This window comes from Dromaius novaehollandiae, chromosome 4, assembly GCF_036370855.1.
Source record: "Dromaius novaehollandiae isolate bDroNov1 chromosome 4, bDroNov1.hap1, whole genome shotgun sequence".
Taxonomy (NCBI): domain Eukaryota; kingdom Metazoa; phylum Chordata; class Aves; order Casuariiformes; family Dromaiidae; genus Dromaius; species Dromaius novaehollandiae.
In genome coordinates this window covers 20439817-20454189 of record NC_088101.1, presented here as the reverse complement: position 1 = coordinate 20454189, position 14373 = coordinate 20439817, and the positions used below count along the sequence as shown (strand labels likewise).

General features: G+C 35.6%; 1 protein-coding gene across 6 annotated transcripts in view; it reads left to right on the top strand.

Moving 5' to 3' along the window:
* The window catches only part of TBCK (TBC1 domain containing kinase), a 114446-nt gene that overhangs the window by 48975 nt on the left and 51098 nt on the right, over nt 1–14373 (top strand). For all 6 annotated transcript variants that reach the window (XR_010388912.1, XM_026108633.2, XM_064510549.1 and 3 more), the window contains 3 exons: nt 2071–2156; nt 9361–9397; nt 11066–11227. Coding sequence is in view for 5 of the 6 variants with exons in the window: in XM_026108633.2 (XP_025964418.2) it covers nt 2071–2156; nt 9361–9397; nt 11066–11227 (285 nt within the window). In the remaining variant the exon portion in view is untranslated. The remainder of the gene's footprint in view (nt 1–2070; nt 2157–9360; nt 9398–11065; nt 11228–14373) is intronic.

Below are 14373 nucleotides of genomic sequence, written 5' to 3'. Positions count from 1 at the left end.
GTTTACTTAAGAAAAATGATAGGCAAGAACTGAATTATGAACTGAATATATAAAATAATGAAAAGTGTGGTAAAGTAGTTCGAGAGAACTTGTTTGCATCCTTTTGTCTATAGAGTAAGAGTGCTTGCTGGAAAGAAAAAGGCAGTAAAGGCCTAAAGACGAAAAGGATAATTGTGTTATATCAAACGTTCCTGTGGAACAAACTGCTTTAGACTTTAAGATTAATAGCTTGGTGAAGACTTTTCTCAAGGGGGGTATACTCTTACATAAAATAATTTTGCTCTCTAGAATTCCCTGCTGTTGTTCTCCAGGGCCTTTACAAAAGTTAGGAATATAAGTCAGCGTGGTTCTGTGAAACAGAGTAGTCTTGTGGTTTCGGAGTTGCTGTGCAACATCTGGTATCATCAAGGACTCAGGAAGACTGGACTTTTTAGGATTCTTTCAGTGTACTGATTTAGTCCTGCTAGTGTTCTGTGTCAAATACCAATGTGTAAATACAGTTTTAAAGAAAACTACTGTATAATTTCTCTGCTTTATTGGGTTGAAAGAAAGTGTTAAGAATGTAATAGCTGATTGCCTATAGCAATTTTAGCTTATCTTTCATATGAAGGTCATTGACAGGAATTTTTCAAACTGCAGAATTGAACATACCTCATTTCTGAGCCTGTCCTAAGCAGTGAAGGCAGCTGTTTATTCTAAGCTTATCAGATGTATTTTCTTACAGGAAATAGGATACAAGAGCAGTTAAAGATGTTTGGATATGGAATGCCCAATTATGCAAGCGAAACAGGCATATAATAAAATCCCAACCAGCAGCAATTGGCTGGACCTAAGTGATATGTTTTCTTGAAGGAGTGTGTGTCTTCAGTAGACCCTTAATTAAACATGTAATTCTGCACAATAATTATGTTTCATGAACCTGGCTAGTCAAATAAAGATGATAATTAGCAACCAGTAGTGTTTCTGTACAGAACAAGTCTGGGTATAAGTCTCCATTTAAAATAAATGCACTTTGGGGAAACTAACTGTAAAATTGTTTTCATCAGTGCTGAATGTTTAGGATTACTGGTTTTCTATACCTTACCTTGACTGTTTTATGGAATATACAGAAATGATGATGCAAGATGCACCTTATTGGCCTATTGATAATGCACTGATTCAGCGAACTGAAACATGAGGGGTTTTTTTCTTCTTTTTTTTTGAAACTGAAAGTCTGCTTGCACTGTAGTATGAACTTAAGGTATAAATTCAGTTATCTCTCCAGCTTGTATGCATGTGAATAAGAATATCTTTGGCTTGAAAGTGAGATAGCATGGTGTAAAGATGCATAAGCTAGCTCTGAAACAGTCTGGCCTTCCTGACATAAAACTCAGCATGGGCCTGTTTACTCACTTAACTCCTCAGCTGGGTGCTGCTAGGGCATCTGTGGCATAACAGAGATGTAATATCAGAGAGGAGGGGCTGGTGCTTGTATGGTGTCTGATGCCTGAAGCAGTGATACCATAGGGCTTTAGTGTGCTGTGGCTTTGTTTTTCCAGCTTAAAAAAAAAAGTTAATTGGATGTAAAATTCCAAAAGGCATCCTTTTTATTCTAGTATAATTTGTAGTAGGACTGTGGCTGTCACCTTGGGAGTGTGGAGAAAAGGGAATTACCACCTGTTGTGAAATTGCAGTGTTACTACCTCTTCATCTTAATTCTCACAAAGCATATGACAATGTGGACAAAATTGGGCGGAGGGGGGAGGGAAAGGGAAGTCTCTCGATGACTGTATTCTCCTGTCATCTTCCAAATAAAAGCAAGTAGTATTCTGGCCACTTCATTAAATTGTACCTTTCAGCATGATGTGTTTTTCTGAAGATGTAATAAATTAGATCTTTTACAATAAGTTTCTTTCCTTCTCTATTCAAAGAAAGAGAACTTAAAAGAGGTTGGTGGTCATGGAATTAGTAACCTTAAAACTTGCATCAACTTCTGGATTACAAAATTAGACATTTTAGGAAAGCTGTGAATTAGCAGGATGTGGTGACTTGTACTTTTGAGAATGAACTTGAACTTGCTTGTCATTTCAGAATACCTGACAGTGTTTTCTCAGATGATTGCATTCCATGATCCAGAGCTGAGTAACCATCTTAATGAAATTGGCTTTATTCCAGATGTAAGTGCTAAGGGTTCTTATAAATATTGTTCAGAGGAAGTAAAAAAAGTGGAGCATGAGGGAAACTAGAGTGAGATGCCTTTCAAAACTATTTCAGCAGCAGTTTATAATAAACAAGATACTTTCATATTAATAGACCTTTCTGGGTATGCTGATAAAATGGTAAAGTTTTGATTATTATTTTATATACTTGAGTCCTTCCCATTCTGTTGGCACGGTAAATACAATAAAGATACTACCAGTCAGTTATTTTATCTTTTAAGATCAGTCTGTAAATTATATGATTTTATTTTTGAAGTTTGGATTAATATACAAAAATTAATGTGGACATGAGTGACCAATAGCAGTATTTTTGCAAATTAATTAAATGCTAAGTTGATTAACAGGAAAAATGCATTAATTTGCAAATAATACAAAAAATACATGCAAGTAAAGGTTAACCTGTAGATGCATTATTGGTTCTTGCAAAATACTTAGCAATATGTTGGGTTCTATCAGAAATATTAAGCAAGTGTATAACCCAGAAGTCTATAAGATGGTAAACTGAAAACTGAGAACATGCAGACAAAAATGTAATAGAGAGGAGTATGTTGGAAAAAGCGAAACAAGGCCTTCTTTGTGTTACAGGGCCTCACCTTAGCTGTCACCCTAAGTAGAGAAACTTCTCCCTTGTTTAAAGAGCCATGTATAGTTCAGAAAGCCAAGATAATATTCCATAAAAATGCTTGTCCACCTGCTTTAGCATTATCCGGGTTTATGGATAATGTTTCTGAAAAGTGGATATAGACAAGGCTGCAGAAAGAACATTGTTAGCTGATGTATCAGGATACATATATACGTATATGTATGTATCAGGATACATTTGACACGATGACTGAGTGGTTAAAATGGAAGAAGGAAACATAAGTCAGGAGATGTTGATGTAGAAATATGTATTTCATATATAAGGAATGTATATATATTTCTTCTTGCTAATGTAAAGCATCTTTTATCAAATGTCCATTTTTCTTATTCAAAAAATGCTTTAAAATGAAGCAGCAGCAAGGCCAAGCCTATGAAATTCATTTGTCATACACAAATCCTGGGTGAATTTGCCTGTCTTTGGGACTGTCATATACTCATTATCACTGCTTACAAAGATTTTGATGGAAAAGCAGACTTTCTTTTGTAAAGGTGTTTTTAATGTAATAACTTGTATATGAGTGATCCAAATTTAAAAGATACTGTGGCATTAAAATGAGCAGAAGAGAGAACCAATGTATTGCACTATAAACCAAGGTGTTCTTAGAAGGCAACCTTTATCACTGATGACCCACATCTGAAGTAGGGGGACTGGGAAAAGGGATGAAGATGAGGGGAAGGTGGAGAGAAGGGAGAACTTACTCATCTGTAGAATGCCTAAATAATTCTGGATAAAGGGCACAAGTAACAGCAACATTTAAGTTCCTGAAGGAGGATCAAGTTTGCAGCATCACTGTGTAAATACACCCATTGTTTATTTTTATAGCCTGTGGATGACCAAAGCAATTCCTGTGTATTTTGTCCAGAAGGCTAGTTCCCATTGAAAATGTGAACCCCCTGACAATCTTATTAGTCTCCATTTCTTCTGCTATTCTCTTCTACATGAGAGCTCTGTAACAACCCATCTTGGGTGTTTGCTGCTCTTTCAGCAACTCGTAGTGTCTGCTTACACACTTACAATTCTCTGTGCTGAAAACTTTCAAGATGCAAGTCAGGTGTAATAATTAAAAGTGGCCTCTCAGCGTATTTATTTTTTGTGTTGTACCAATCATTGGACAGCACATAGTCAAATGTGAGTCCTGTCTTTAAGTGTTACAGTCTAGAATAAAAGATGAATAGGTAATGTAGTAAATAATTGCAAAACAGGGGTGTATATATATATATATTTTAAAACTTTGTGTTATATACAAATGCTAGTTCTAAAACCTACCACCTCTGAAGAGAAGCTGTCCTTTCTAAATCATCTCTCATTAAATAAAAAAAAAAAAATGTTGTTCTGCCGTCTAGATTAGTGAGAGAGGGGCTTTTTGTACCTGTAACAAGACAGCACAGGATCCATCAAGGTGAAGGATATGCACTTTAGTAATGAGATCTGAACCAGAGTTTCGTGCTTGAGTACTAATCCTATCAAAGTAAACCCTGATTAATCTTTCATCATTGAAACGCAGTCTCCCGCTGCAGGAAAGATTGTTTCCTGGCACCCTTCCCATTTGCTTCGGGTCATGTAGCTCTCAGAATATTGAACACTGCTGAAGCTTGAATAGTGAATATTGTTAGCTGATGTGGTGCCTGGATTAAGTACATTGCTGTGGCTATGTGATTTACATGTAAATAGAGAGATACGGTGAATCTTACAGTTGTTCTTTGCTCACCCTCCCCAAGTTTATAACCATCTCCACCCTATGTAATGTTTTATAACATCTGCTCTGTATGTTACTGAAGAATTCTGACATCAACAACGGACCATTTTGAACAGAAGAAAAACAAGGAAGTGAGCCACAATATTTGAAGGGTAACTGTAGCCATAAATTATTTTGAATAGCTTTCAGCTGCAAATTATGGAAGCTAGACACAGTTGTCAGCTGGCCATTAACAGAGATGACAAAGTCTGGCTGCAGTTACTTAATATCATCTTGCTGAAGCTGCTATCATAGGTAGACCCCTTATATTGGTTTTGGGGATGTGCAGGTGTCGGTAATGGGGCTCCCTCTTACTAGGAATTAAAAAATCCTGTGATTGAAGTATCTTATCTCCATTTGTCCCGTGTTCCCCACAAGTTCTTAGTGGTGAATCTGGAAGAGAGATTTCTTGCTAGTATTTTTACTTTGTAAGAAGATGGTCATTCTTTGAATTTCGATTGTGTGAGCGCGTATAGGTGGGTAGACTTTAATGTTAAGAATTGGATTCAGTCTTCATCCTCCTTGCATCCTTAGTCATCAAAACACTTTTGCACCTTTCTGTAACATTTGAATATGTGATTGGTTGTCTAGGCACCTTACATGCTTGAATTTAAGCATATGTGTATGTATTTGGAAGACAGAAGAGTGAAAGGAAGGTGTAAGATAGTGTGTTATTCCTTTTAGCTGAGAATCATTGTTTCATCCTTTGCTCATTTTTCTGTGTAGCCATGTCAAATGGTCTTTTAGTATAGCAAGCTTGGAAAAAAAGATTGGATTCCTTAACTGATCTTGAATATCTGGGGTTGCTGTCTTTGGACAATTCAAATAAAAAAAAAAAAGTGAAACCTTGTGAGTTGGATTTTAAGCCAGTGCCTGCCTAAAATATGTAGAAAACAGCATAGCATGGCAGACAAAATTATCTTGCATCTGTCTGCTGCAGCGTTTTTAGCACATTCTTCTGAAGCATCTGAGCTACTCACTGTTGGAGGTACGATATTGTCCACATTGCCCTCAAGTGTGAGTTAGTATGGAGGTTCCTGTATTCCTGTAAACATGACTTGAGCTTAGAGCAGGAAAGGCTCAAACCTAAGTCTTATGAGCATTGAAAATAGCATTAAATACATGCTATAGAATAGGGTTTTTGCTATCTATAAATTATTCTTATGGCGTGTGGAGATATGACAAGTACCTTATCAGTTTAAAATAATGCACTGCATCAAATGACAGATGGTCAGAGGAGGATTATTCTATAAAAGATAATGAGAATGATGATTAGCCCTATTCTGTGTGTTATCTTTAATGATAGGTATTTAACCTTGATTTCAGCTCCGTATTTCTATGTGGGGTGGAGGGTGAGCTTTCTTGGAGGATTTTGGTAAACTTAAATGTTGTGTAAATATATAACAAACAGTAGCTTGTGAATAGTGTTGGCATTTCTGATGTTTTGAAAATTCAGACCTTCAATATTTAAATAATTAATTTTCATTATCCTGCAACCAGATGCACAGCTCCACTGTAGTTGCCTTATGACATAAACTGCAGCTGGAGCATACAGGTCAGCTACTTTGTTCTTAAGGAATTTTCACAGAGCAAGAAGCTTGTGTACACCTTCTGATGTTCCCCACCATCCCCAACAATGAACACTAACGCTCATTTTCACCTTGCTATCCCTTCTAAAATATCTTTAGAGTTAGAAGCAAAAGCCACTAAACGTAAATGTTTTTAAAACTGTTTTCTTTACACCTGAAACCTGAGTCTTTTATGGAAACAAATGTGTAAACCTCTCCTTTTCCAGAGAAACAGACAAATAATGCAGACAGTAATAATAATAAACAGACAATAATAAAATTCTCATGAAAAATGTGTTCATCAAGTTTCAAGCCAATGTGTTTAAGAGCTTTGAGTGTCTAAAGAGAAATACGCTCTTCTCAAATAGTTGTTTTCTAACTATGGGCAAATGAGGATCTTTATTGTTGGAAAACACTGAACTGGGTCTCCCAGCTCAGTTATAGAGCAGAATTCCTCACAGCAAAACACTGTGTGGAAGAAGCAGCTTCAGAGAGGGAAGGACTGACAATGAAACAAAGTCTAATGGCAAGGGATTTCAATTTTAACTAAAAAATCTGTGGTTCTGTTCAGGTTGATTGAAAAGCTGCTGATATTAGGGGGCTGTCACATTCTTTATATAGAAAAAGTGGCTGAATCCTTACTTAGAAGCACAAAACAGCTCATGTTTAATTAGCAAAGCAAAATGATAATTACAACAAAGCTCTCAAGCTCTCCAAAAAATGAAGTATTTGTTGGTTTTGTAGGCTCTTATTTTAACATGATTTATTCCCAGGATCTTCCAAGAGCACAAACATTACTTTGATTAAGCATTAAGTATGTTTTCTAAGTATGGAGAGTTAAGTGTGAATACAAGACAACCCCATTACATTTTGCAGTCCAGTAGCAAAAGATTGAAAACCATTTTAACAGCAGTTTGTTAGTACAAAAACATGGGAAAATGCTGTTCTAAGCAGTGATTGCTAGGGGGCAGTATTTACTAATAATATATTTAAAGTGCAGTCATTTAACTAAATGATTTCCGTAGGCTGTTTGAGGACTTCGAGACAGATACGTGCAGTTCTCCTTTTTCATCCCAGTTTTTCAGTTTGACCTGTATGGTGTAATAATAAAACCAATGTTGTGGCTTTTATTTGCTTGTTATGACTAAATTGCTTGTAAGTAGTAATTATGACCTCCTTAAATTGTCTCAGAACATTGTTTCTATGAAAATTAGAGGAAAAAAATTCTCTTCAGTAAAAATTTGTTTAATACCTGCTATGTAATTACAACAAAAAACAGGTCAAATTGTAACTATTAGAGGTGTGGTGAGGATAGTTTGTAGCAAAGCATTGCTTTTTGTTGTAGTTACCTTTTAATAATGTCTTGAATATTTCAGATTTTGTCTTTGCATCTCCGTACACACAAGATATAGGGGGGGGGGGGTGTGAAATTAGGAGAAAGTGTTGATCTATTTTGCTAAAAATGTTTTTATCAAATAAATGAAAAGCGGGAACTACTTTCCTATTCCAATGAAATAATGTAGTTCCAAAAGTGACTTTTGCAAAACGTACAACTCGGAGCAAACAGGAGCCTCAGGCCACTAGGAGTGCTTGTTTTTCTAGTGTGTGGAAAGCAAGGTGTTCCATGTGAGAAAGCAGGTAAACAGGTATTAGCTGGTCACGACCACTGTTGGGAATATTTCAAGGCACAAGGGATGTTACTATTCAGTAGACAGCTGCCTATTGAAGGCATTTCAAAGATATACTCAGGCAGGTAGTATGAATATATTATAAGATTGAAACAGTGATAGGGATGGATTTGTTTTGTTTTGCTTTTAACCCTTAAAATCAGTTGAAGAGTTGGAGGCCAGTCTGTATAAAAACCCCTTGAATACTGGAAGTACTGAACAGACTGGTCATCTCAGCTTTGTCAGTTTTAAGGACAGTGTGGATTGGATACTGTCAGATACTCAAATGAAGATGTAGGAGTAAAATTTAGAAAGTATGGTGCTAAAGAGTCTTTCAGCAAATATGTGGATCGTCTTGTCAATGCCACAACCAAGTTAAGAGTGTGTGGAATGAGGAGTGACTTATTAACATAGTATTGATTATGTTTCCTGCTTCTCATTTGCTTGCTTCAGGGGAAAGCTTAATAGGAGGACTAATTTGCACTTTTTATGAGCTAAAAAGTAATATATTAAGCTTTATGCCTAACTGTAAATCTTCAGAAATGGAAAATGGAACTCATGAACTATGTAACTGAGTAAAATTTAAGTGGTAGTCTGGCTCTTGTATTCCTGACTCACAGGGACTTTCCATACTGCTTGACATTTCACGAAAATAGATTGTTGCCTTCAACATAGTGAATATTTTATTCAAAATTAAGACACTCTTAAGGTGTCATAAATACTTAACTATTCTAATGCATATTCAGTCTTTTATGTATGGTGTCATGAGTACTCCAGATTGAAAATCTTGCAGAGACTAAGGATCTTTGCATAGCCATTACAGCAGCACAGGTTCCTATGCTGACTCATAGTAGTGTAAGTGCTGAAGCCGCCTCAAATCCTTCAGATGACATCTGTCTTTAAATGTCGCCTTAGAATAACATAAATGCTTGAAGTGTTAATAACTGGCAGTGTACGTTTAAGTAACTGTTGAGAATGAAACTGTTCTTACTTCCTTTCATTGGAAAGTATGCATTTTAGTAAATATGAACATAGGAAAACACAAGTATTAATTTTTCTATTGGGAAGCGTGATTTTCACTTTTAATTATTTAGCTAAAAACCAGTTTTTTTCCATAGCCAAAATATATATTGAATCAAATTGTTTCATGCTTGTTCAGGCATTCTTCGCTAATTCTGAGTGAGCAGTATACGTATGTAAGGTCAGAACTCTGGCAGTTGAATAGAGCAGGTGTTTGAGCTCCTTAAGACTTTACAGAGACAATTTTTTTGCAAATGTACTGAGTTTTTTCTTTTTTAATTCAACATCACAGAACAGTAATTTGAAAGAGATGAGAATAAAGGATTGGGGGAGGAAAAAGCTTCTTTTAGGGCGCTAAAAGTTGTATGATGGTAGTTCTGCCATTGGAGTTATTTTGTATTTTAAATTCATACATGTCAAGCTAGGCAATTTTTTATGTGGTAGAAAATTGACCCAAGTAAGAACTTAAAATGTGGCTCTTAATAAAATGTGGTTTTTTTGTTCTTTCTCTTCCCCACACCTTTTGCAGCTTTATGCTATTCCTTGGTTTCTTACAATGTTTACACGTGAGTACGCTTTCTTTTTCTGATTAAATTTTCTTGTATTTAATTTTTCTTCTTATTTTCTTGTGGAATGTACCCTTCAATTTTAAAGGGAAAGGCTTCATTGTTTGGTAGCTTGCAGGTTCAACTTGTAGTTAGCATCAACAGAAACCCCTAGGGATCTTGAAGCATGTCGGCTGTATACTGCTTAATGCATATCTCAACTACCGCCCTTTTTTTCCCCCCCACCCTTGGAGGGGAGGAGGAGTTATGGTTTTGTTTGAGATCAAAGTTATGTGTCCTTGGTATTTCTTAAGTGTAACTTTTCTCATTTTTTCAGAAAAAGTCTTCCTAATTATGGTGTGACTGTCACTTAGCAGGTCAATCGTTATTTGCAGGAATGTATATGTTGTGATTTGAGTCTCAGCAGTGCCTGCTGCATTGCAGTTTCTGCCTCGAATTGACAATTATTAGCATTTTCTTATTTCTGAAGGAAGAACAATATTAAATTTGAACTGGATAATGTTATGCATGTGGTATTTAAGTAATGTGAAAAGGAAGCTTTTATCTAGTGGGGAAAAATATAATGAAAAGACCTCTACACCCCACCCCACTCCCCACATTAAGGCAAGTAAGACAATAACTTTGTTTATAAAGGCCAAAAAAATGAGCTTTATTTTATTACACCTTAACATACTGTTATTGTACAAGTATTACTGTACTGTGGTATTTGTTCATGTGTGTTTGGAACAAAAAGAGCTTCATAATTTGGTCAACTTTTCTAATGAGAGAGGAGAAGTTAATAAAGCGAGTCTAGAAGGCAATCAAAAATCCTCTTTCCTCAAAGATATCAGTAATTTTTTTTTTCTTTTTTTTCCATTTCATGTCAACATTGGCAGACTTTAAATTAAAAAGGAAGTGGAGGGGGGAATGAAAAGAGCCGAAGGATTATTTCTCTGAAATATCGAAGAATTTAAGGTGATTCTTGACTGGAATTCCCTAAGTTCTTGACTAGTTCTTTCAGTTGTCCATTATTCTGAAACTTCATGAGAATCACCACCTTTGGAAAACTGAGAAAATGGCTTCCTTGGCAATGAATTGAAGTGAAGTGTTAGAACTACTTAGTTGAAGGATACTTTATTTTTGGAAAGCCACCTTCAGCTTATATATAAAGTGATTCTGTTTTTTTCTAATGGGCCTTTCTCCCTGTTTTTCATTTATTCTGCTGAATTTTTTGCTCTATTCTGTCCATTTTCTTGTCTAATTTTAGGTAGCTGAGCTTACTGATTCACTCATCAATGTCTTCGTACTATTGAAAAACTAATACGCATGTATTCCCGCATAGTTACGCAGTAGCAAATTAAAAAGAAATTGCCTAATGAGGGGAGGCTGTTTAAGATCTGAAAACCTGAATATTTCGAAGTATGTAATAATGAAAGGAGATATTGATGATTTGCAGAATAATAAATCTACATATGAAAATAAATCTGAACAGGTTTAATCCCATTTGCTTCCAAATAAGAAAGCAATAATCATGAGACAGGAAAGGGAGGAAAAAAAAACTGTACACATTACACATTACTCATTCTGTGTGTTTGCATTTGTATGTAATAATTTAAATGCTTTTAGGTTTTTTTTGTTTGATTACTTTTGTTTGTTTGCTTTTTACTGTTGTGTCTGTTCATCACACAGATGTCTTTCCTTTGCACAAAATCTTTCACCTGTGGGATACATTACTGCTTGGAAATTCCTCCTTCCCGTTCTGTATTGGAGTGGCTATACTTCAACAGCTGAGGGATCGACTTCTGGCTAATGGATTCAACGAATGCATTCTCCTTTTTTCAGACTTACCAGGTATAGAAAAAACTAATTCTTCCCCCTTTCTCTCTTTTCCCCAGTGTCTTGCTGATGAAAACATGTGCTTGCATGTACGTATATATTTCAAATGTTGTTAAGATTTAGGTAGGCTCCATGTCAGAGTACTGAGTCAGCTCATCATCATTTCCAGGTGAATGTTGGAGTACTTTCTTATGAAATTTAGAATGATTTCAAATAATTCATGAGTACTCAACTCTTTTTAGACATATGGAAACAGTGTAGTTGGCTGGGATTTCTTACTGAAAAAATTTAGTGCTGTTCTGAACACTGCTGTTCCACTTCGCTGGTGCAAGTCATTTTTCTTTCAAAGTTAATTAAATGCTTCCTGTGGAAGCAATTAATACAAAAGAATTATGGAAAATAGTTTAGAAGCCATTAGAATTGCTCTGTTTTAAGGCAATTTGTATTTGAAACGTAAAACTTTCAAAAGAACCCTCAAAGTCAGATTGGAGGCTTCATAATGATTGTGCAGAAATTCTGCCTTCCTGTTCAGTGGGAGACTGTTGACATATCCATTCAAACAAGTGTTGCATCTTTTAAAAAAGTACAGTAAACCATGGAGTTTGGGTCTTATTTCTGAGCAAGCTTCTAGTGAGACATTAGAATTCATTTGAACTAAGCCCTGTAAACTGAAAGATGTATTTCCATTTGTGGTTAACGAATATTTATATAACACGTGAATTTGAAGAGTGTTTCACCTAGAATGTATTCCTGTGCTTATATTACTTCTCTCTCTCCAATCCAGAACCTTACTAGTATAATCTAAGTCTTGGTGGGGTTAATCTTAAGAGGTGTCGCTGTTTTAATTGTGTGGCTTTTTCTTAAGAGAACTTCTAACTTTTGTTTGGATTTAGTGGGCTCTACTATAACACCAGGTGTGCAATCCGAATGATAATTCATTTAAACAGAAGTCATTCTTTTTCTGAAGAACTGAATGACAGAGTCAAGTTTGGAAGAGCATTTAAGCTTAAATGCTATTCTGTTATGTACATCAATCTCCACAGCTGCAGGGTTTTAAAAGGCTAACAGGATATGGCAGCAAGCAGGCTCTCAGTTCATAGTTCCCTAATTCAGTCTCTCAGGGGTTCAGCAGGTTCTCACAGGTGAAGCTGTGGCTTCCCTAAGTACAGCCATAGCTTCTGTCTCACTGTATGCCCTTGAATGTGAGTCCAGTTTCAAAATTCTGCTTTTCTGCTGCCTTTCAGTTCAGTTTCTATTATGCAATTGCTACTGTATTTTCCAATTTGTAAGAAATTTAATTTAATTAGGCCATTTCATATAATGCTTTTTTTTTTTCAATTTTGATCTATATGCTTGGGCATTTGAAATGCTCTTATTAAACTTAACCGGATATCTTCAGATGGTCTGAAAGGTGAGTGCTGAATTAAAGGATCATCTCTCTTCCCCTCCCACTCGTCATGTATTAGCTATATATCTTGGCTAAATATAGGTTCATTAATATTTTACTTATTTTCTTGCCTAAGGTCATTTCTCCTGATATTTTTTCTTTGAGTGGTTCTAAATTATATATTTCAGTTTATCTTGAACCAGCTGATCTACTGACAGTTGAAGTACTTTGTGCTGAGGTCATGTATAAGAACATATTACTTCTCATAATACATGTTTATATATATATAGTAGAACTAAATCGAAAAAATCTGTAGTATTATAATGTGTGTGTTTTCTGCTGATTGTGGTTTATGTTAACTTTGCTGATATTCCAATAGATAACATTTCAGTAGAGTGGTGTTAACTTTTGAAAAGCATTTTTAAAGTATCGTTGATGTCTGCAATGTTTTTGGATGCTAACAGTGTCACAATTGAATATCGTGAGATTAATCCAAAGCATATCATAAAGTGACTACTGAAGGAGGAGAGAATGAAGATGAAAGTACTAGTGTGACTTAAAATGTTACAGGGCTAGCTAAGACTTCAGTAATCAGTAGCTTCTTTGAACATATAATTTATCATGGCCTTGTGCTTTTTCTTTCTAACCTAAGTCTTATTTCTGATGAAGTAGTATTGACTGCTTAGGCTTTTTGTCACCGATGTCTTCCAACCAGGATATTCATTATCTTCATTAAAATAAATTGTGCACCATGCCTGAGAATTTGCTGAAACTAATTTACAGACAACCTTCACCCAAAACTGGGTCACCCTGAGGAAGAGATTTTGTTGTTCAAAACATCTGCAATAATTTCAATCTAAAATCAATTGTTGCTCAACAGCCTGAAACTCCTGTGGTTTTTAAGCTTTCTATGCACCAGCATGGCTTATCTCAGGCTGCCAGTGAAAGTGACTTACCTTACAGTCTGATAAAGCTATTTTACTGCAATCTTGCAACTTCATGGAATGTTTTTTGGGTTTTTTTTTTTGTTTTTCTTTTTTAAAAACACGTTTCTTGTTCCTACCCTAGTTGGTTCTAAAAATACATATCTTAATTAAAAAAAAAAAAAAACTGCTTTATTTTGAGGTCGCTGCACATAATGCAATTTCAATTGTTGTTTAATGAAGTTAATGATAGAAAAAAAGGGACACAGTGCCATTATTGAACACGTGGTCCTGAAAATCCTTTACAGTGCCCATCTCGAGGCACTGACCATATTTTATCTGTATAATAGGCATTACTTGCTATTTTCAGGAGTTCTCTCTGTACCAGAAACCTCATTTTGTCCAGAATAATATTAAAAATGAATATTCCTTTATGGTTACCGTTCTTTGCCTATGGCTTCATGTAAAAATTGACCTTTGTGGCCAGGAAGAAAAAAGTAAAAGCAAATTATAAAATGCTACCTTAAAGTATCAAATATTTGAATTTTACTGAGTAGAGATGATGATACGAGGAAACTTGCTGTTTTCTTTACTTGGCATAGGGCTAGTAACACCATATTTAAGACTGGATCAGGATTTTAACTCTAGGGTAGTATGTCACCGTGCACTAGAGGAATGCACAATAGTTCTGTCGTACTTGATGTAGTTGAGTGATTCTACCATCATTTTATCAGTCTAAGGTAATTTCATCTGAAGAAACGTTATTCTTGCGACTTTGGCTACCTTTGGCAGAGGTTTATTTGAACCTTGGCAGGTGTTAAACTAGTTGGGCATTGAGATGATCTGTATTT